This window comes from Oncorhynchus gorbuscha, linkage group LG01 (assembly GCF_021184085.1).
Source record: "Oncorhynchus gorbuscha isolate QuinsamMale2020 ecotype Even-year linkage group LG01, OgorEven_v1.0, whole genome shotgun sequence".
NCBI classification, from domain to species: domain Eukaryota; kingdom Metazoa; phylum Chordata; class Actinopteri; order Salmoniformes; family Salmonidae; genus Oncorhynchus; species Oncorhynchus gorbuscha.
Window position 1 is genome coordinate 32,721,324 of NC_060173.1, and position 23,801 is coordinate 32,745,124.

The following is a 23,801-nucleotide window of genomic DNA, read 5'->3' on the forward strand; positions in this document are numbered from 1 at the left end:
TGCAGCAATAAAATGGTATTTTCTTCGTATATTTTTTCAAGCCTCTCCCAAACCTTAACCCTTACCTTAACTATTCAGAGTTAATGCCTAACATTAAGATTTCACAGTTAACTCCTTAATTAAACCTTAAGAAATTTGGACTTAATGCCTAAACTGAACCTTAAACACTTCGGAATTAGTCTATCCCAGACCTTAACTCTTACCTTAACCATTCAAATTTAACATGGATGAACATCTAATTTTGACGTGAGACTGTGAGAGCTTGTTGCACAATAGCCCCTTCACTGATTTGTGTGCTATTGTAACCAGGCTGCTCCTGCCTATCTGTCTGCTACAAATCACAGACATCCTCCCCATCAACACTTTGATCATGTCAGCTGGTTCCTGTGTGGAGGAGCAGGAGTTGGGTTAGGGTTCAGTTTAACTCAGAATAATCATCAGCTGTACAGAATCCTCAGGCTCAGCTAAAACTTCTGGCTCACCAGGACCAGACACCAGAGGACACTGGCTAGAGATGAATCACAGATAACTTTTACAACTGTTGTAGCTGCTGTGGTTATTGTAGTCTGCAATTACTAATGAGTCCCCTAAAGGGTCCCCCTAATGAGTCCCCTATTGTAGTCTGCAATTACAAATGAGTCTCCTTTGCACCCCTTTGATATTTCAAGTAGAAATTGTGCACCAATGCTAGATTGTAAAAGCCTCTTATATTAAATTAAGTGCCCTTTAATATAAACCACATGGACAATTCAATCAATGTTATGTTTTATATGAATAAATACATGTCCCTCTGTGCACTCTGTGACTTCTCTGAAGATTTCAACCCACTTAACTCCACAATTTCTCCAAGTTTTCATCATTAATGTAAAGGCCTAGTTGCTTTGATAAAGTCATTTCTAAAGATGATTATTTATCTCATGTGATCAGTGATTCATTTTAAGGTCGTTTTAATATGGTGAAACTATTATGTGAGCTGGTTTTGTGGTGTAAAACTGTGTGTCTCGAGCATAACCCATCAACGCTGTGACCCATAGATAGACAGGATAGAAATGTTTTAACAATGACATGTGTTTTGTTAGCCTTGCATGCAATTGCCCCTCCCTGTGTCACACAGTAATCTTCCATTCCCTCTGTCACAAGGGGATTTATGGCTGATTTTAGATGAAATCGTCAACCCTGTTACGGTCAACGTTGTTACGGTCAACCCTGTTACTTTATTTGGCACTTACAATAGTATTTGTTTTTAAATGTAACCTCTTGATATGGGAAAACATGTTTTTATTACGTTGAACATGTACACGTCATGACAGAATGTTAAAATAGAATGTTTTTGTCCCACACAAAGTTACACTACCCAAAAAGTATTGATTTCAGGGAAAGACACACATCACTGACTAACAGATCCAAGCATCCGTGAGACCTCTAACGTAATTGGATCCTTTATACCCACAAGTCTTCATTGTTGTTCCGAATAAAGTATTCAACTAGGTTTGAGACAGGCGCCAGTGTCTGACCAGTTTATAGTAGAGTCTGGTATGATGCATATGAGTGTGAGACTGTTGTGTTTTCTGTAAATCTGTAAAACTCCAGGTATTGTTTTTCTCTGTGTTTGTCTGGCAACTGGCAACTTATACCAAACCTCGTCAAAACATCAACTCTGATTGTGAGTAGAGCTCACAAAATAATCTGGTTTTCACTCACAATTATAGTAAAAGTGCTGTTTATGGCAAGTGGAAAACTGTTTGTCAAAATGGAAGACTACACATTTTTATGGCAGCTTATTAAGGTTTTGTTATATTCTGTATATGACATATGTATTTGTCTTGTGATTCAACATTAGTTGGTAGCCACCAAAGACGTAGTTTATCTTTAGCAAAAAAATGTTTTACAGACAGAAGTTAAAAACAAGATGGAGCTCAGACTCCTTTGTATTTTCAACTGTAGCTCAAACTGCACAGTCTTTGTTCAACTAAGTTAATATTTTATCATAAGAATGTAATTATTTCTGACAATAGATAACTTTTTTTTGACAATACCATACGTGGACAGCCTAGTTTTGCACTAACACAGCAGTCTGAAACACCTTGCAGGTCACATCTGCAAGTCTCTTTATAATGGCTTGCAAAGTGTTCTATCATTTGTATTGGAATCCTGCTGAAGTTTTGATGTCCAACAATACCCTCAATGCACATTCCACGCTCAAATGTTCTAAAACCTCTTCATATCGGGGGAGCCATTTCCACAGCGTTGTCAGCCATTGCGAACATGGAGGAGATCTTGTTAATTATGGATCAAATTCGTTAAAATTACTAAATGACATTCACAGAATTTTAAAAACTACAGCAATGCGCTTGTGAGAAAAATTTGAGAAAATTTGAAAACGAGTATTTCAACATAGTATAACCACTGCAAAGCCGATGCTAGCAAGGTAGCCTCTTCCATAGACTTGACTGGTTAGCTAGCTTACATCAGAGCCTTCTGGCTAATATCATAGACTGGATCTGACATTGCTTTTCAGAGAAATAGGTCTATGTACTTTACAAAATGATTGTTCACTAAGGTGTATATTTGGTTGGATTTGTTATATAGCAAGCTGAGATCTCATTCCTCAAGTTGAACCAATGTTTTGAAAATCTTATCCTAAGTAGTGCTTTTCATTTGTCATTTATAGGCTCTATATTTACCTGATTATTCCCCGACATTGTCCATGTTTTTTTTTACAGCTCTCCATCTATACACCCATAAACTGATTACTTATCAAATCAAATCAAATCAAATCAAATCAAATTTATTTATATAGCCCTTCGTACATCAGCTGATATCTCAAAGTGCTGTACAGAAACCCAGCCTAAAACCCCAAACAGCAAACAATGATTACTTATTCATTCTCCCTTCCTTTGATGTATTCCATATTGTCCACCACTTTAGCAGACAGGAGCAAACAACTAATAGAAACAGTACTACTGTTTAAAATGGGTAGTAGACATTTCAAGATCATTGTCTAGGCCAAAACTAATGAGAATGTTTCAGCATTTATAAAGTAACAAAACATAATCTTTGCTAACATTTTGAAAGGCATCATAAAATAATCCAAGTGACTTGTGACTGAATATGTATTTTATAAACATTTAAAAAAACATTATATTACTGATCTCCTAAATTATTCACATCTATAAAAAAAAATTGAAACAAAATGAACAAAATGTATCCTTTATTTATTTTAGAAGATGCAACAATTGTTCATGAAGCAAAGATTGGACGACTTGGTGAAGGTTTGGTAGAGAGAAACTTTCTAATCCCCACCCCCCTTCATCCATGGTGCTCGTTCAACACAGCATTTGGAGAGTCCTGTGAATATCAACAGTCATGAACATGTCATTCTGAACAGTTGTAGTTCTTCCTAATTGAGCCAATTTAAACTAATGTTAGTCATCAGTATGTGTTGGTAATCCGGATTTAAAAGAAAATGTACTGTGTAGTGGAGCTGCATACGTTTTGCTCTCCACTTTCTGTAGGATAAAGTTTTGAAGTCAGTGGAATTCAAGTATAGATGACATTATTAGTCATTTCCTAGAACTGTTTGCTTTTGTAGTTAGAGCCTAATGTTAGCTAGCAAACAATGAACATGGTTGGTTAGCTCCCAGCACTGTGGCATTGTTGGCACTATTCATTGTTGTTTAACTAGCTAACGTTAGCTGGCCGGCCAAATTCAACACCCGTTGAATAGCGTAATTAAATTGTTGCCAGCAGAACTTGTTAGGCTGTTTTCATGTTATCCAGGGGTAAACAAATCATCTGCCAGAGCGTCAAGTGTGAAGCTCCGAGAGCGACACGAGATGGGTGGGGCTACAGCTTAAGAGGGTGTGAACGATGCTGAATGGGTGCAGACAAAGAAGACCTCTTCACTAGATATCAAAACATTCAAAGGCTATTTTCTCAAAAGTGTGTTTACAAGTTGATCAACTTTCAAAGCAGAATTACTTTCCCAATGTTCCTCAAATGCAGTGTATGATATACCATCTTGTAGCTCTACTTTTATCCAATGTAAAAAACACAATTTTAAATTTTGTAACGTAAGACCGAATCCAGGTGGTGAGTCACAAATGATAAGAACCTAGACCATTTGCTCTGTTACACAACTTAATAGCAACCATAAGTTACAGGCTAGCCGGACATCTCTTATGCTAGCTAGCTAACCAGCCATGTTATTTAAATGAAAAAGAAGCTAGCTAGCTAGTGTCAGTTTTGCAGCGATAATGCTGTGGAAACACTCGTGAAAAGATTTTACTCAAATTTTCTCATTAATGTCTTGCTGTAGCTTACAAATTATGCAAATGTCATTTAACAATTTCAACAAATTTGATCCATATTTAGCGACATCTCCTCCCTCCCTGAGTTAGTGCAACATCGCGATGGGCTCGAAGTCAAACCGAAGTCAAACGGAAATGAAACCCATATGAAGAGGAATGGAATTGTGGGCGGTGCTAGAATGTATTAAGCCTATTGGAACTTTTGATAAAATAAAATAAAATTGTATTTGTCACATGCGCCGACTACGACAAGTATAGACCTTACCGTGAAATGCTTACTTAGAAGCTCTTAACCGACAGTACAGTTCAAGAAGAGTTAAGAAAATATTTACCAAATAAACTAAAGTAAAAAATAATAAAAAGTAACACATTAAAATAACAATAACGAGGCTATTTACAGGAGGTACCGGTACCGAATCATTGTGTGGGGGTACAGGTTAGTCGAGGTAATCTGTACATATAGGTAGGGGTGAAGTGACTATGCATAGATCACCTGCAACTGCAATCTGCAGTTTGAATGACTGCCAATATAGGGAAGATTAAAAAAGGAGACTAAATAAACCATCTCATTAACGAGTTAAATAAATTCAACCACTTACAGATTGGATTAGTTTAGAAGAAAGTGATGTTATTTATCTTAATGTAGTATAAGATCAATTAATGAATGTGCATGCAGAAACATAGATATTAAAACAAACTATTCTAAAAAGCAACATGTAACAAAGCATGCCGGGAAATATGATAATGAGAGAGTCTCTGAGAGAGTTAACGGATGATGATTCCACTGTGATTCAAATAACACTTCATTTATTCACTACAGGTGGCATCAATTTCAATCCCACTGGTGTTAACCTAATAAAATCAACACTCAGATATTACATTCAGAACAATTTCTACCTCAACACCGATATTTTAACACCCGCAAATATGCTGTGTTCGTCTCTCTCATTCTCTTACCCATCTGGTTGGTAGCATAGAACGAACGACAGTGAAGTAAAGCAGATCATTTGGAAGCGGGAGCTGAGGTAATGAACCCAGACCATAGCATAGTCCAGCCCTAGAGGTTTACTGCCAATGCTAAAACACACTTATACACTGCTACTGCCAAGGTTAAAACACAACGTCAGTGTTAGTGCTAACACTCAAACAGTTTCCTCTCCTCTACTAGTGATGTTCTGACACATTGAGCCTACTGCCAACTCAGGCGGTTCAAAATAACAGAGTGCACACCCAGACTATTTAGAGAGCATGAGGATTGCTCCGAGGCATACCTCATGATCAAGTCAATCCACAAGTCTGCAGAATTCGATTTTTCAGTAAATCACTTCAACTGTGTTAGTATTGACTCAATGAGACAGGGCAGCGACAAAACCCTACAAGCCTTTGATGAGCGACAAAAAGAGAAAGAAAGAATGAACGAATGAAAGAAAGAAAGAAAGTACCATTGCCACATACAAGGTTTATTTCAAATAATGTTATTGTAGTTGTTGTAATGTGATAAATGTTCTGAGGGGTCATTCTCCAGGTGTAAACGACAGACATGTTGAGGTTCAAGGGGAGGGTGTGAAAGTGGGCTGTAGGCCCTCTAACTTTACTAAACTTTGCTTTCAAGTGACCCTTGTCACTATGCATATGGTCTATGCATGGATCTGAAGTCAACTGTAACTGGCATCTGCATGTGTAGTACCCACCAATGGCTATATGAATATAGATAAAGACCTCTGGGTCAATAGGTTGTCAATAAACACACATGGGAGTATATATCACAGAGAATGGAATCTTCGCTTTTTGCTTTTGGAATTTTCCATTGACCCACTGTATAAACATCACACATTTCACAAGCTGCGACCCCTAACTAACCAGCTGCGAACCACCAGTGGTCCCCATATCTCCGTGTGTGTGCGTGTGCGTGTGTGTGTGTGTGTGTGTGTGCGTGCGTGAGTGGATGCATTTGTGTGCATGTGTGTGTGTGTGTGTGTGTGTGTGTGTGTGTGTGTGTGTGTGTGTGTGTGTGTGTGTGTGTGTGTGTGTGTGTGTGTGTGTGTGTGTGTGTGTGTGTGTGTGTGTGTGTGTGAGTGAGTGAGTGAGTGGATGCATTTGTGTGCGTGTGTGTGTGTGCGTGTGTGTGCGTGTGCGTGTGCGTGTGCGTGTGTGTGTGTGTGTGTGTGTGTGTGTGTGTGTGTGTGTGTGTGTGTGTGTGTGTGTGTGTGTGTGTGTGTGTGTGTGTGTGTGTGTGTGTGTGTGTGTGTGTGTGTGTGTGTGTGTGTGTGTGTGTGTGTGTGTGTGTGTGTGTGTGTGTGTGTGTGTGAGAAGTGTTGAATCAGTGGTGTGGTTACCAAAGTGACATGATTATTTTACATTTCTACTCTTATTCATATTGCCAATTGGTAATTAATTTAGTGTTTTCTTCTTACTTCTTAATCAACAGTAAAGGGGAAGTGTATTTCTCCCTGTCTGTCTCTCATTCTGTCCCTCCTATCAGTCCTTTGTGAGTGTTGTGGTGTCCCCTGGGGGTGAGGGATGGGATGACAGGTCTATCCAATCAGACTGATGATGTGACTGATGCACGATGACAAAGGTCAGCTCTGCCAGAGGGGGGCAGTCACGTACCACAAGACATACAGTGATGTTCCTATGCAAAGGCATGTCAGCTATGTCAAACAACCATATCAATACCTGCAGAGATTTATTTTTTTGTTGAATTTCAGCGTAGGACCAGATGATTAATCATCAAGCATCAATTATACCTTTCAGTGCTTGTAATTTATAAATCTTATCTAATCCTGATGGTTAATGGGCTGTGTGCGCTTAACCAAATGTATAAAATCAACTACATTTTGGCACCAAGAGGTCTATAGCTTTAGCGCATGGAAGTTCATTGTGTTTGAATTAAATGTATAACTCTATAAATATGGTTTATTTACAATTTACAATACTGCAATTGTATTACAACTATTGTATCACCCTTGACAACCAGATCTCTCATCTCATGGAGTTGATATTTTATATAGATGTGCCCAAGTCCACCATGGGCTTCAGTCATATGACATAGTAACATTGTGGCAGTGTAGAGTAACAATCTCAGATATCACGAATAACACATGACAATAAGAACAGGCTTTAGGAAGATGTTTTTATTAGAACAGTAGAATACATCATCGTCATTATCGTCGTCGTCATCATCATCATCATACCAAACACAGTCTACACAGCAGCAGCAGTTTACTCCCTCATTTACACTCAGCAGCCCTGCCAGTGGTTGAAGTGGGACGGAGATGAATGGTACAGAGAATCAGCACCTTTTATACTGTAGAATACCGGCTCTAAAATAGGACCTGGTATGGCACTTTAAGAACTGATCCCTGTACAGAGACATACCCTCTGTACTGCTTCACTATGTGAGCCCACTAGCACCTGTTGTAAGAGGTCTGGACTCTGTAGGCAGTATGTCACTGGTTCAAACTCTGCTTAGGCTGTTCCACCTGAATCTCAACATCCACACTGATACAGATCATTGGAAGATCATGTATACTCTTTCTACCTGACCATGTGTACTGATCCACGTTGCATTGTTGTGTTTGATGAGAATTACATTGTAATATACTTTATATTTACTGTAACTATGTGTGATTGACAGATCTGTATAGATGTTTGCATAAAAAAGTGATTTCCAGCCCAGATAAACAAGAGTATCTCTGAGTGCCAGTGGAATACACCAGAGTACTTAATTTATGCCGTACTTCCAGTAACTCTTTCTGTGTGTCTTTACACCTCAATAACAGGTAAATGTGTGTTGCCTCTAAGCTAAGAGCAGTCCATCACAAACAACATTAAACAATGCATCGTTATAGAAACAAAAGTAGACTAGAATGGCATTCACATGCAATTAGTATACAGTGGCATACTGTTGGACCATGGGATTTACTCTTCAATGTTTATGTTATGTTCACAGGTGTGTACATTCCAGATTCTCTGTCTGTCTCTGTATGTCTCACTGTGGTGAGATATTTCAAAAGGAAACATCTCCTGACTTACATAAGAAACACATGTCAGAAAAAAACATCTCCCGCTTTACATACTCTCAGAGTAATGTAGTGATTCAAGGAAAGATACACAGAACAGATATACTCCTGGACAATAACAAAATACATGTGTGTATTGCTGGAAGTGTAAGATATGCTTGAAAGTACATTTGCAGGCTGACATGGGCAAACAGACATAGACAGATGGTACAGTAGTGGTATGCTAAATATTGTAATAGAACCCTGCATGTTCCATACAACACCAGTGGTGTTTTTCTTAAGAGTGGAAAGCATTTGCTCTGTGGTCCTGTTTGCCAGCATGTACATGTTACATGTAGGTGTTATCATAAAGTAACAGTTACAGGCATATAATGACATGTTACATGTAGGTGTTATCATAAAGTAACAGTTACAGGCATATAATGGCATGTTACACAATGGTTTCTCAAATAGATCAACTTATATCATAGAATCTTTCACAGTGTAGATATACTGTATATCAATATATATGTACAGTACCTTCAGAAAGTATTCATACCCTTTGACTTTTTCCACATTTTGTTGTGTTACATCCTGAATGTAAAATAGATTACATTTAGATTGTGTGTCGGTGGACTACACACAGTACCACATAATGTCAAAGTGGAATTATGTTTTTAGACATTTTTACAAACTATTTTTGAAAGACTACCTCATCTCTGTACCCCACACATACAGATAATTGTAAGGTCCCTCGGTCGAGCAGTGAATTTCAAACACCACAGATTCAACCAAAAAGACTAGGGAGGTTTTCTATTGGTAGAAGGATACAAAAAAAAACAGACATTGAATGTCCCTTTGAGCATGGTGAAGTTATTAATTACACTTTGGATGGTGTATCAATACACCCAGCCACTGAGAAGATACAGGAGTCCTTCCTAACTCAGCTGCCAGGGAGGAAGGAAACTGCTTGTCATCGGCAAAGACTGGGGAATTGTTGGGGGGATAAAATAAAATAAATAGAGCTAGGCACAGGTAAAATCCTAGATGAAAACCTTCCAACAGACACTAGGAGACAAATTCACCTTTCAGTAGGACAATAACCTAAAACACATATACAATGAGTGTCAAAATGTTAAGAACACCTGCTCTTTCTATAGACTGACCAGGTGAATCCAGGTGAAAGCTATGATCCCTTATTGATGTCACTTGTTAAACTCACTTCAACCAGCGTAGATGAAGGAGAAGAGACAGGTTAAAGAAGGATGTTTAAGCCTTGAGACAATTGAGTCATGGATTGTATAGGTGTGCCATTCAGAGGGTGAATGGGCAAGTTAAAAGATGTAAGTGTCTTTCAACAGGGTATGGTAGTAGGTGCTAGGCAAACCGGTTTGTGTAAAGAACTGCAATGCCGCTTGGTTTTTCATGCTCATCAGTTTCCTGTGTAATTCAAGAATGATCCACTTCCCAACGGACATCCGGCCAACTTGACACAACTATGGGAAGCATTGTAGTCAACATAGGCCAGCATTCCTGTGGAACGTTGGGGCATGTAGAGTCCAAGCCCCAACGAATTGAGTCTGTTCTTGACAATGACTGTATTGCAATGATCAACAACCAACTTGACAGAGCTTGAATAATTAAAAAAATTAATGTGCAGATATTGTACAATCCAGGTGTGTAAAGCTCTTAGAAACCTACCCAGAAAGACTCACAGCGGTCATCGCTGATAAAGGTCATTCTAATACTCATGGGTTTTTAGATATTTCATTTTCAATAAAATCACAAGAAATTAAAAATACTTGTTTTCACCTTGTCATTATGGGGTTGATGGGTGAAAAAATATTGATTTAATCCATTTTCAATTAAGGCTATAACACAACAAAATGTGGAGTATGTCAAGGAGCATGAATACTGAAGGCACTGTATGTGGTGAAAATAAGTTTTGTATGCTAATGGATTCAATCAAACAATGTGACATAGTTGATGTAGAGACATGTTAAAGTTTTAGTTAAGATGGGATGCAGTGGTTGGACTGACACATAAACTCAACTTAATAAACTCAACTCAACATAATAAACTCAACTTCCACCATGTAACAAATACTTATACAGGGTTCTGAGCAAATCAAAAAGATACACGTTTAAATAAAACATGAAGACATTTGTGCCTTGGAAGAGCTTATCTATCTATACACTTAACACAGTGACTTTCAGAATCATGTTGGATACTTTATTTACCTACTGCTTTCGGGAAAAACCAAATCACCTTCTGTTAAATACATTTGTTTATGGGGAAACAACATCATGTAACAAGATAACCGCAAACCATTCCCTTTAGTACGAGGATGTGTCAAAGCACATTTACATGTCTGATTTAAGTTAGAATAACATAATTCGTTGTAAATCCACGGCTACTCTGAAGTATCTTGCAGGGCTCAGTCATCCTCCTCTCTCCTTAGGACTCTTCATTTCTCATCGAATCCAATCAACATCAAACTGTTGTGCTTTACATGACCTGTATGTAGTTATGTCCTTGTGATACACACGAGGTCTGTCCCTGCTCCGTCATTTCATCAAACACTATCATCCCTTGTTCCAAGATAGTGGTTGTTAGGAGAAGCTAACTACTATATCTGGGTGGACAACAATGACGAGACACGACGAACAAACAAAGCTACACTACAGTGGAGACAGAGCCATGTTTTCAATAAGTTATTCTGCAGTACGTGGAGTCCAGGCCACATGTTGGCTAACACTGTCCCTCCATGATGCTGGGGCTACAGAGGCCAGCTGAGATTATAGAATAGTACTGTATCACCTGGTGTCCTGTAACATCCTTTGTCTCTGTGCCGTGTCACTGTAAACATGGGTGGCCACGCAGCCTACACGCACAGACCAGGGCGGGATATTGCCTTTGTTTCCAGTTGAGATTCTCTGTACAAAGTCAGTGTGGAACGAATCTTTATCTCTGTAAGGAGAGATGAGGCAGGGGAGGAGGTTCAGGGGGGATCTGAGGATGAGGACAGTGTACATGGATTAGGGGTTGGGGGTCAGGCGGGGTCATGGGATTTAGTCGGTGCGAGGTCAGACGCTGCGGGGGGCTCTCTCCAGTTCGTGGGTCCGACGGTTGCGGCCCTTCTGCCTCTCCTGCAGGTGTTTCCACTTGGCCGCAAGCCCATGGGCGTTCACGTGGGTGTGAGCGTGCAAGAGGCCCTGCTGCTGCTGGTGTAGCTGAACCTGTTGGGATAGGTGTGCTTTCTGCCTCCTCTGCTTCTTTTCCCTCTTCCACACCTGCTCACAGAACTCATCCACGCTGTTCAGGGTCGGGTGGTTCACTAATGACAGGAAGTCACGGTACCATAGCTTCTGATTGGACGATTCCCGGGCTGGGGGCGTGTCCCAGGAGGTGGTGTGTGTGGCAGCGGTGTGTGTGGCGGTTTCGTCATCACGGTGAATGAGCTCGTCGAGGCGTTCAGTGTCGATGACTTCCAGGGTGACCCTTAGGAGCGTCTGCATGAAGCCGTGTTCCACAGCCTGGCACACATAAGTCCCAGAATCCTTTTTGTTCAATATGCGGATCAGCATGCCCTGCTCCGTACGGACAAAACGATCCTCTGCTTTGATCTGCACAGAGAGGAGTAATAGAACAATGTTTGCTTCACTTGACTTAATTTTATCTAGCATACTAAGATAAACAACACCACATTTGAGATCCATATGTTCAATATTCTTTGTAGATCTGCAGCTCAGACACAGTACCTAGTATCTGTAATACAGTATGCAGTCATTTATGTAATGCACTGAACAGTGTACCGGTCATTTGATGGACATCATGTTTGAAATGCTGTGTTATGTGTAAGGACTAGTGTACGGTTTCATACGTCTTGTCTCCTGTCGTCGTTGACTTGTTGGTACTGCCAGTAGGTGAGTGCTCTCTGGGACTTGGGGCTACACTCCAGAAACGTACTGCTGTTCTCCACTGCATACACTGTCTTATCCAGCACCGTGGGCTGCACATTCAGGTTATCTACAGGGACACACACACAGATCATACTGTGAACACAACGTGAACAATGTGAAGGGAAGAGAGGAATCTTCCATGAGGAGGTTTATTTGTGAATACATACCATGATGCTGCAGGTCTGAACACTGGGTTAAAGGGTCTCCATTCCTGATGTCCTGTCTCCTTGTCCTCCTGCAAAAAGACACGTCAACAGTCAGTTTGCAAGTATGCACGTGCATGTGTGTGGTTTTGGATGTGCTGTACTTGTGGTTGTGAGCCAGCCAGGCAGATTAGCTAACACCAGTGAGCTTCATTCCACTGTAGACCGGCTTAGTTCTAATTACAGGGTGGCTGAGGAATCCAATCAATCAGTCACTCATAGCTATTTTACACAGCCTGACTAACACAGTTACTCTCAGCCAAGGATACAGAGGGGATGGATTCGAAACACACACATGTATTGTAAACAATGACTGAATAAACAATGGAATATCCAAAGTGAGAAACAGAACAGAGATTTATTCATTGAGAAAGAACAAGTGTCTTCTCTCACATATCTTCCCTTCCCCACAGGGCTGTTCTCTCTGAGAGTATCAGAGTATTCAGAGTCTAAAATATGTAGAAATATGAGATCTTCAGGCTAAAGCTCAAATCAATAACCCAATGGAGACTTTATGCGTGGGTGGGAGGCTACAGTGCACACACACACACACACACACACACACACACACACACACACACACACACACACACACACACACACACACACACACACACACACACACACACACACACACACACACACACACACACACACACACACACACACACACACACACACACACACACACACACACACACACACACACACACACACACACACACACACACACACACACACACACACACACATCGCACCTTCCTCCCGTGAACAGCTAGAACTTCTAACACTTTATTTCACCCTGCACTCACCCAGACAGTCTGCCTGCAGATATGACTAACATTAGTTCTCATTGCCAGTAAACACAGCTCAGGTTATGTTTCTGTGTCTCAGGGAGAAATGTGACCTGGCTACCTTCAGGGCTAACAGATCTGATTCTCTGTACACAATGTACTCATTATTTACAGTCTTTGAATGGGATAAATAGTGCTTGAATGTTCACTATGCGATGAGTGTGTGTGTGTGTGTACCTCTTGGCCATGGGAAAGTATCGTGAGCACTCGGTCCCATCCCAGGCACAGTAAGGGTCTCTAGCTAGACAGCACTCAGCACACGCCTTCCCGTACACCTCACATCGATGCAAAGGCATCTGGGATATGCCCAGCTCTGAGCCTAGGTACAACTGTTGCTGTGGAAACAGAACAGGAAACATTCTAAATACCTGATACCATATTTTTTGCATTATGCAAATGTGAACTGGTTTAGAAAGGTTCTCAGTGCCTTGTACAGTACAGTAAAGAAAGGCCTCGTCATATTGTTACAGGTGAAGGTTTCTACAGCACAGTATTTCTACCATTGTATTATCACAAGAGATCTGTTGGTTGACATCCGTCTTAGACAGTCAGCATCATTTTAACGTCTTCTAACAAGTGCTTATTTTGTCCTTATACAGTCCTCAGGCTAGGTGTTACCCATGGCGTTGACAGGTCACATCAAGTATAAATATCATAGATACAATTGAGTTAAATTCTTCTTCTACAGTCGTGCCCCTCTCTTCTGCAGCTCAGTGTGTGCAGTAAGTGGGGGATTTAACCACTGTTTTGTGTTGATGAAAGCTGACTACTAGTGGGATACACTCACCTAGAAGCACCACTACTTCATTACATATGAATGTAGCTGACTCTGCCTGTCAGAAATATGACGTATCTCTGTTTAGAGACTGGATCTGTATTACATGGGCTGTGTTAAGTGTCTATAGCTTCACTAAAGCCATGATTCTATAATGTAGGACTTTCTAGTACACCCATTCCTTTTCCTGTTCTCTTCGTGTCATGAGGAATATGATCAGCATTGGTTACCTGCTTCGTGGAGAGTTCCATCGCTGTAATAGCAGTTGGCTCCTAGGACAAAATACATGAGAAATGTCCCAAATGTTACAAACCCATATTTTGATAAAGTAATAATTGTGATGTTGTTACAGCTGTATTACTTTAACATAAACATGATCTGATAGCAGTAGGAGTGACCTACCCTGAACACAGTCATCTCCTCCAGTAGAACCTCTTCCAGGTCATGCCAGGACCCTCTGGGGATGGACACCACCTTCAGCACTTTACCCATGTCTACAATGCAGAAACAACAGACACACATTCTTAGTGTGTGTGTGCACATGTGTGCGTGTGTGTGCATGTGTGTGTGTGAGTGTGTGTACCTGTGCCTATGAACATGACGTCATACTGTCCGTCCTCAGCCTCCACTTTGTCCACCACTATCTGTGTGAACTGGTAGTCCGTGTCTGTCTTGACTATGATTGGTCGGTTGTTGATGGGATAGATGGGGTTAAACATCGCTGGGTGTCCTCTCGCAAATGTTATGACATCATCAGGCAAGTCCTTTGTTGAATCAAATCCTCCGAATGTCTTGCTGGGGCACTGTGGATTAAAAAACATCCATTACTATGTGGATCCTTTCCTTCATGTCTTCCACTAGTTTACTATTCAAAATGTTATAAAGGTGGTATGTATGCCTTATGTATAGCCCCTTTATGTAAAGTGTGTCCCTCCCCCACCCAAAGACCCCATCATGCCCTCACCGTGCCAGGTCGTGGGTACGGTACCCTTCCGGGGAAGGGAACCCACTGATAGTTAGGGCCGTCCCTGTGGGCATAGGGACCTAGAAACACCCTTCTGATGTCTGCCATGCTGTACAAACACACTGCTGAGCCCTTGAAGATGTTACTGAGGGACAGAGAGAGAGAGACAGAGAGAGAGAGAGAGAGAGAGAGATCCAGAGAGAGAGAGAGAGAGAGATGGAGAGAGAGAGAGAGAGAGAGAGAGAGAGAGAGAGAGAGAGAGAGAGAGAGAGAGAGAGAGAGAGAGAGAGAGAGAGAGAGGGACAGAAAGAGAGAGAGAGAGAGAGAGAGAGAGAGAGAGAGAGAGAGAGAGAGAGAGAGAGAGAGAGAGAGAGAGAGAGAGAGAGAGAGAGAGAGAGAGAGAGAGAGAGAGAGAATCAATTAGAGATACACATCTACTACAACAATCTTCTGCAGGATCCATTCAGGATCCACCTGTAGACAGGTGGCTGACTGAAGTAAGTACCTGGATGTAGTGAACACTGCATAGATGGTGGGGTTCTTGGGATCCTTAGCGCTCATCAGAAACACATCCTCTGAGAACAAAAACAACCAAAAGAAGAGTTAGTGTCAGGAATAAACAGAATACAGTAGACTGGTATACATGTGATATTTGTTTGCCCAAAACACACTCACACACCACAGCCCCCTTTTCCAGCCACACAGACACATAACATGCAACACAAAGGCTAATGTAAACACTCACGTAGTTCGTCAAAGTGTGTGTCTATGCCATTGAGTCCAGGTACAGAACACACCAGTCTGGCCTTCAGGAAAGTAGTCCACTTATTCACCAAACTCCTGTGGCCTCCAAAGTCATTCTGTTAGAGGAAACACACCAGAGTCCAAATATTTACTACGTCCCCCACAAAAAAAAAACGCAATACAGTAACTGCATTTTGTTATATTAACTATGATTGACACCTGAACAGACAACAATGGCTTAATGCACCTGTCTTACAGATTCTCATAATACGTTATCAAAATAAAAAGTGACTTTGTTTTTCTGCACACGTCGAAGGAATACAGGCTCCCAGTGATTGTTGACCGTCTATTAAGACCGACGCCCCAAATATGCTCAGCCTAAATGTATATGGCATTATAAATAATGAATGTATTGTGTTGAGTAGAGAAAAGCAGATGCCTCACATACTGAGAGATCAGGCTGCGAGGGGGTGTGCGTGTCTGTGTCTGTGTGTGTAATTGTGTGTGTTGGGCTAAAGGCTAAAGGCTAAAGGCTAAAGGCTAAAGGCTAAAGGCTAAAGGGTGACAGAGGAGACACCAGTCTCTGCCAATACCAGCCATCATCCTACACTCAGAAAAAATGGTTCAACCAGAAGATGTTGGCTGTCCCCATAGGAGAACCCTTTGAATAACCATTTTAAGATCCAGGTATAACACTTTTGTGTTATACCCAAAAAGGTTGCACCTGGAACCAATAAGGGTTCTCCTACGGGGACAGGTGAAGAACCCTTTTGTAACAGTACCACCATTGTTATTTACTCTCTCTCTCTCTCTCTCTCTCTCTGGCTCCAGTGTCATTTTTAAACCACCTCTCTCTCTCAGGTTTTCATCAGTAAGAGACCCACACCAAGCACAACAAACCTAAATATAACCTGAGAGGAGAGAGAGAGAGCATCCATTATGGAAATCACTGTCATTCATCAACTCTGTTTGAGATAGAGGGAGCGGTTTTAGTCTGAGGTGTCTGAATGTGTTTGTGTTCTGAATGTGTACAGTACCTTGCAGAGCTGTCCGATGCGTGCGTGTGTAGCCTTCCCTGCGTGTTCCCCATCCATAGCGTTCTCTCTGAAGAACAGGTAGATCTTGTCGTCCTCGGGGTTGTCACTCTCTGGGATCAGATGGACACTCACAAACCTGGGATCTACACAAAAATATATCATATTTAAGAAATTATGAAATGGGAATCAGAAACTTCTTCCCCAGTAAAACGCATAGTGGGCCAATTGCAACCATGGAAAACCACCAGATTATCATCAGCTGATTTATTGTTATCAAACCATCAATACATGCTAACATCACCCGCACAGCTGATCTCAATTGCAACCAACATTTGGCAGAAATTAACCGTTCCCTGACGTGGATATCAAGGTTATCTTTTAGTCTGGATTGCAACCAATATTTTTCAAGAACATTTCGCCCTCTGGTTGGTGTTACAGTATCATCGGAACAACTTAGTCCTACTTTATGAGCAGACTAAGGGCGATTTAAGGGAGAAATCTATTAAGGGCGAAATCTATTGTGGCAATTTATCCGACATGTTGTATGAATGGAATACTACTGTTGATAGTGTAGTCAATTCTTATTATTTTATTTGTTTCCAATTCGATGGTGAATGTCTCTAATTGTCTGTTGAAAAGCAGATTGAACCAGCTTTTCCTCTAGTATTTTTCCTGTGCTTAGCTCTATTCCTTTTATCCTAAAACACTCCTTAGTCATTGCTGATGACAAGCATAGCCATAACATGGTGCAGCCACCACCATGCTTGAAAATATGAAGAGGGGTAATCAGTAATTCAGTTGTGTTAGACTTGCCCCAAACATAACACTTTGTATTCAGGACGTAAAGTACATTTATTTGCCACATTTTTTGCAGTTTTCCTTTAGTGCATTATTGCAAACAGAATGCATGTTTTGGAATATTTTTATTCTGTACAGGCTTCCTTCTTTCCACTCTAATCATTTAGGTTATTATTGTGGAGTAACTACAATGTTGTTGATCCATCTGCAGTTATCTCCTATCACAGCCATTAAACTGTAACTGTTTTAAAGTCACCATTGGCCTCATGGTGAAATCGTTGAACAGTTTCCTTCCTCTCTGGCAACTGAATTAGGAAGGACGCCTGTATCTTTGTTGTAACTTCATCATGCTCAAAGGGATATTCAATGTCTTTTTTTCATCTACCAATAGGTGCCCTTGTTTGAGAGGCATTGGAAAACCTCCCTAGTCTTTGTGGTTGAATCTGTGTTTGAAATGCACTGCTCGACTGAGAGACCTTACAGATAATTGCATGTGTGGGGTACAGCGATGAGGTAGTCATTAAAAAAGAATGTTTAACTTCTTGCGTCTATGGGTGCGCTATGTCATTATTGGATAAAAAGACGTGCCCGTTTTAAGCGCGATATTTTGCGACGAAAAGATGCTCGACTATGCATGGAATTGACAGCCTTGGAAAGACAAACACTCACCTCTCCAAAACTGCAAAGATATTATCTGTGCGTGCCCCAGAACTAATGCGACAGGCGAAACCAAGATGCAACTTCTAACAGGAAATTAACAGGATTTTTGACGCTGTGTTTACTAACGTCTCCTTATATGGCTGTGAATATGCTGGGAACGAGCTTATGCGCTCTGCCGTTCATTCAAGATGTCTTCAGCATTGTGGCGTATTTGTAGGCATATCATTGGAAGATTGGCCATAAGAGACTACATTTGCCAGGGGGCCGTCCGGTGGCCTTTGTCTAAATTGGTGCGTAATTCCCAGTGGCATTCAATTTACATTGATTGAAGAGATATGTGAAATATGTGAAAAACACCTTGAGGATTGATTCTAAACAATGTTTACCATGTTTCAGTCGATATTATGGAGTTAATTTGGAAAAAAGTTTGGCGTTTGGATAACTGAATTTTCGTTTTTTTTGGTAGCCAAATGTGACGCACCAAACGGACCGATTTCTCCTGCACAAAAAATCTTTCAGGAAAAACTGGACATTTGCTATCTAACTGAGAGTCTCCTCATTGAAAACATCCGAAGTTCTTCAAAGGTAAATTATTTATTGAATGTTTTTGCTGGTTTTTGTGAAAATGTGGCCTGCTAATGCTAATGCTAAATGCTAGTTTGCTATGGTAGAGAAGCATATTTTCGAAAATCTGAGATGACAGTGTTGTTAACAAAAGGCTAAGCTTGAGAGCAAATAGATTAATTTAATTTAATTTGCGATTTTCATTAATAGTTAACGTTGCGTTATGGTAATGAGCTTGAGGCTGTAGTCACGATACCGGATCCGGGATGGCTCAACGCAAGAAGTTAACACTATTATTGTGTCACACCCTGATCTGTTTCACCTGCCTTGTCTCCACCCCCAGCAGGTGTCTCCCATTTGTCCCCAATATCTCCTGTGTATTTACACTTGCGTTTTCTGTTTGTCTGTACCAGTTCGTTTTGGCTTGTCAGATCTTACCAGCGTGTTTCCCATTTTTCCTGCTCTCAACTTTGTTTTCTAGTCTTCCCGGATCTGATCTATCTGCCTGTCCTGAAACTGAGCCTGCCTGTTGTTTTGTCCTTGTTTGACCCTGCCTTAGATTACGGACCTCTGCCTGCCCTCGACCTGCACGTTGCCTGCCCCTTTGTATAATATGGAACTATCCCCCTCCTGTGTCTACATCTGGTTCATATCCTGAGTCGTGATAGTACGAACTGTCCATGACTGACCCAGCAGACTCGGACCAGCTCCGCAACGCTGTTTGCACCCAAGCAGACAGAAAGCCACTACGGTAGCCTTCTAGAATCTCAGTAATCATCGGCGTTTCTCCCCAGCCTACCCTGGCTTTCTGTCAACCCCACTTACCTCCTCTGAAGCACTATGCTGGAAATCTAGGATCCTGCCACGAGTTTCTCTCCCAGTGCTCCCTCATCTTCGATCTGCAGCCTTCTTAATTAGTGTACCTGATAACTCTCATGTCTGGGAGAGCACTTGCCTGGGCTACGGTGGTGTGGGAGCAACAATCAACCGTTTGTCTCAGTCTGGAGTTTGTGGCGGAGGTAAGAAAGATGTTTGATTCTACGTTGTCCGGAAGAGAGGCTGCTGAAAAGCTTCTTCAACTGCATCAAGATTCCTGTAGTCTGGCAGACTACGCAGTGGATTTTGGCACTTTGTCCGCCGAGAGTGCCTGGAACCCTGAATCCCTGTTCGACACGTTCCTTCATGGATTATCAGAGGTGATTAATGATGAGCTTGCAGACCGGGAGCTGCCATTAGATCTCAACTCTCTCATAGCTTTGACCATACGGATCGATGGGTGGCTACGGGAACGTAGGAGGGAGAAGAGGAGGTCTGCTCCTGGCCACACTCGCTCATCCATGATTCCCACCTCGCATCTGAAGAATCCTGGAAGTTCCCGAAGTCCACAGGGCCGAGAGAATCCGACATCACCCAAATTCCCTCGGTAATCTCAGAGTACAGTCGACTCATCTCCTCTGGAGCCCATGCAACTGGGGAGGATTGTCTCCTGTTGAATGCTTGCACAGACTGAGCACCAAGAGCTGTCTGTATTGTGATACTTCAGGACATTACATATCAACCTGTCCATTAAAAGACCAGGCTCATCAGTATTATGAATATGCTGGTGAGCCATACGGGGAGTTTCCAATCTGCTCATTACTCGTACCCATCTTCATGCCATCCTGCTGTGGGGTGACCGTTCCCAATTTCTCTGGGTGCTCATTGACTCTGGGGCCGACAAGAGTTTTATGGACACTCCCCTAGTGTCGGAGCTGGGTATCTCCACACCACCCCTTTCCATTCCCTTGCATGTCACTGTGCTGGATGGGTACTTTATTGGCAGTTACCCACTTTATTGAGTTACCCACAATACGGTTCCTATCAACCTGCGAGTGTCAGGTAATCCCAGTGAGTCTATGCAGTTCCTACTCATTGAATCCCCTTATGTACCCATGGTTTTGGTGTTTCCATGGCTCCAGAGGCACAATCCCGTGATCGACTGAGCTCCTAGATCTATCATGGGTTGGAGTCCGTTTTGTCATGCACATTGTCTGAAGTCAGCAGAGCCTGCCCCAGGAATGTCTTTTTGTGGGCTTGGGAAAAGCCTCGGATCTCTCCACTGTTCCTGCGGAGTACCAGGACCTCCAGAAGGTTTACAAACAAGGCACGCACCGCATTTCTTCTTCCGTATCGACCCTACGACTGCGCCATCAACCTCCTCCCGGGTACTACACCACCTCGGGGCCAACTTTATTCCCTGTCGGGTCCGGAGACCAAGCCTATGGAGAAGTACATTGGGGACTCTCTTGCGGCAGGGAGTATTCATCCATCTGTCTCCCCTGCTGGTGCAGGGTTCTTCTTTGTGGAGAAAAAGGTCAAAACCCTGCGTCCTTGTATCGACTACCGGGGCCTCTTAAGGCTATGGCTTACCTTTTCGAACATTCTGTTAAAAATCGCGCAAAATTTCACCGTCCTGCTACTCATGCCAGGAATATAGTATATGCATATGATTAGTATGTGTGGATAGAAGACACTCTGATGTTTCTAAAACTGGTTAAATCACGGCTGTGACTATAACAGAACGTGTGTTTCGTCGAAAAGCCCAAGGAAAACTGATCACCAAAAAGTGGAAAAAATATCAATGCGCCAGTTGCATGTATTGTCTATGTCACAGCAAAATAGATGGCTCCGAGCTTACAAGTCCTACAGCTTCCACACGATGTCGCCAGTCTTGGCAATTGCCTGGAGGTTGTTCCTTGGTCAAACGAAGAAGAGAGACCCCATACCATCCGGTGTACGACAGGATGTTTTGGAGGAGAGATTTCCGACCATGATTTGAAGACGTGGAGCTATTGAATACACATCGCCCCGTGATCAATTTGATAGATTATTAACGTTTACTAATACCTAAAGTTGGATTACAAAAGCATTTTGAAGTGTTTTGTGAAAGTTTATAGGCAACTTTTTTAATTAAAAAAAATGACGTTGCGTTTTGAAACTGTGTTTTTTTATGGATCACACAGTTTTCATAGATGGATATTTTGGGTATATATGGACCAATTTAATCTAGAAAAAAAGACCCAATAGTGATGTTTATGGGACATATAGGAGTGCCAACAAAGAAGCTCGTCAAAGGTAATGAATGTTTTATATTTTATTTCTGCGTTTTGTGTAGCGCCGGCTACGCTAATTCTTTTGTTTAGGTCCCCTTCAGGTATTTCGGGGTGTTGCATGCTATCAGATAATAGTTTCTCATGCTTTCGCCGAAAAGCATTTTAAAACTCTGACTTGTTGGCTAGATTCACAACGAGTGTAGCTTTAATTCAGTACCCTGCATGTGTGTTTTAATGAACGTTTGAGTTTTAACGAGTGCTATTAGCATTTGGCGTGGCACATTTGCATTTCCTGATGGCTGGGTGGGACGCAGACGTTTCAGGTGGCGCTAAGAGGTTAATGATATCACGGTTAAAAACCGTTACCACTCATCTCCTCAGTTTTCGTACCTCTCCAGGGGGCTACCATCTTCTCGAAGTTGGACTTTCGGAACACCTGCTATTTTGTTCGGATACGGGAAGGAGACAAATGGAAGTCTTTAACATGGATAGCGGACTCGACAAGTACCTAGTGATGCCATTCTGATTGTCCAACGCTCCCGCAGTGTTCCAGGCCATTGTCAACGATGTGCTCTACGACATGTTGAACCAGTTTGTATTTGTCTACCTTGGCGACCTCCTCATTTTCCCCAGTCAGCTCAAGAGCACATCCTCTGTGTCCAACAGTTCATCCAGCATCTCCTGGAGAACCAGCTGTTTGTTAAAGCAGAGATGTGAATTCTATTGCTCCACCATCTCCTTCCTAGGATACGCCATCGGTACAGGAAATATTCAGATGGATTCTGACAAGGTGAGAGCGGTGGTGGATTGGCCTCAACCCACATCCAGAGTGCAGTTGCAACATTTTCTGGGATCTGCTCATTTCTACTGCCGCTTCATCCGGCATTGCAGCACCTTGGCTTCCTCCTTCCTCAGCACTCACCTCTCCCAAGGTTCCTTTCATATGGTCTCCAACAGCAGACCGGGCATTCTCAAATCTCAAGTATCGTTTCACTACAGCTCCCATCTTAATCCACCTGGACTCGTCCCATCAGTTCGTGGTGGATGTCGACGCCTCCAACGTCGGAGTAGGGGCTGTCCTGTCCCAGTGTTCTGCCCAGGACTAAAAGCTGCATCCCTGCACCTTCCTTTCCCACCGTCTTAACCCAGCTGAGAGGAACTATGATGTGAAAAATTGAGAGCTACTCACAGTTAAGATGGCGTTGGAGGAGTGGAGGCACTGGTTAGAGGTGGCAGAACATCCATACTTAGTCTCGGACTGACCATAAGAATCTGGTATGTGTCTGAACCACCTAGTGCCTCAATTCAAGACAGGCTCAAGGCTGTTATTCACTCACTTAAATTTCATTAAATCTCCTACATGCTAACTGGATGTTTGTCCAAGACTCCGTTCTCTTGTCCTGGTATGGGCCCGTTCCTCCAGACTCACCTGCCATCCTGGCTCCCGTCGGACTTTGGCTTTCGGTTTTGGTGGCCCACCATGGTTCATGACGTCTCAGAGTTCATCGCCGCCTACACTGTGTGTTTGCACAGGTACTCCGCGGCAAGCTCTGGAAGGCCTTCTTCAACCACTCCTGATTCCTCACCGCCCCTGGCCTCATATCACCTTGGACTTCGTAACTGGTCTCCCCCCATCAGATGGGAATCTGATAGAGATCCTAACGGTGGTGGACATGTTTTCCAAAGCTGGCCATTTAATTCCCCTTCCCAAGTTGCCTTCAGCCAAGGAGACTGCCCAGCTCATGGTGCAGCACGTCTTCCAGATCCATGGACTTCCGGTCGACATGGTCTCTCCCAGTTCTAGAAGGCGTTCTGCACCCTCATTGGGTCATCAGCC

The 23,801-nt window shown here is 42.2% G+C and overlaps 1 protein-coding gene across 1 annotated transcript in view; it reads right to left on the minus strand.

Moving 5' to 3' along the window:
* Positions 1-9,304: 9,304 nt before the first annotated feature.
* Positions 9,305-23,801, minus strand: part of LOC124036211 (semaphorin-3ab-like) — a 65,155-nt gene continuing 50,658 nt past the window's right edge. Inside the window, exons 7-17 of the mRNA XM_046350482.1 lie at positions 16,851-16,993; positions 15,815-15,929; positions 15,575-15,644; positions 15,070-15,214; positions 14,689-14,908; positions 14,508-14,599; positions 14,336-14,377; positions 13,508-13,665; positions 12,441-12,508; positions 12,195-12,340; positions 9,305-11,937 (exon numbers count right to left, since the gene is read on the minus strand). Coding sequence (XP_046206438.1) covers positions 11,398-11,937; positions 12,195-12,340; positions 12,441-12,508; positions 13,508-13,665; positions 14,336-14,377; positions 14,508-14,599; positions 14,689-14,908; positions 15,070-15,214; positions 15,575-15,644; positions 15,815-15,929; positions 16,851-16,993 — 1,739 coding nt within the window. The 3' untranslated portion in view covers positions 9,305-11,397. The remainder of the gene's footprint in view (positions 11,938-12,194; positions 12,341-12,440; positions 12,509-13,507; positions 13,666-14,335; positions 14,378-14,507; positions 14,600-14,688; positions 14,909-15,069; positions 15,215-15,574; positions 15,645-15,814; positions 15,930-16,850; positions 16,994-23,801) is intronic.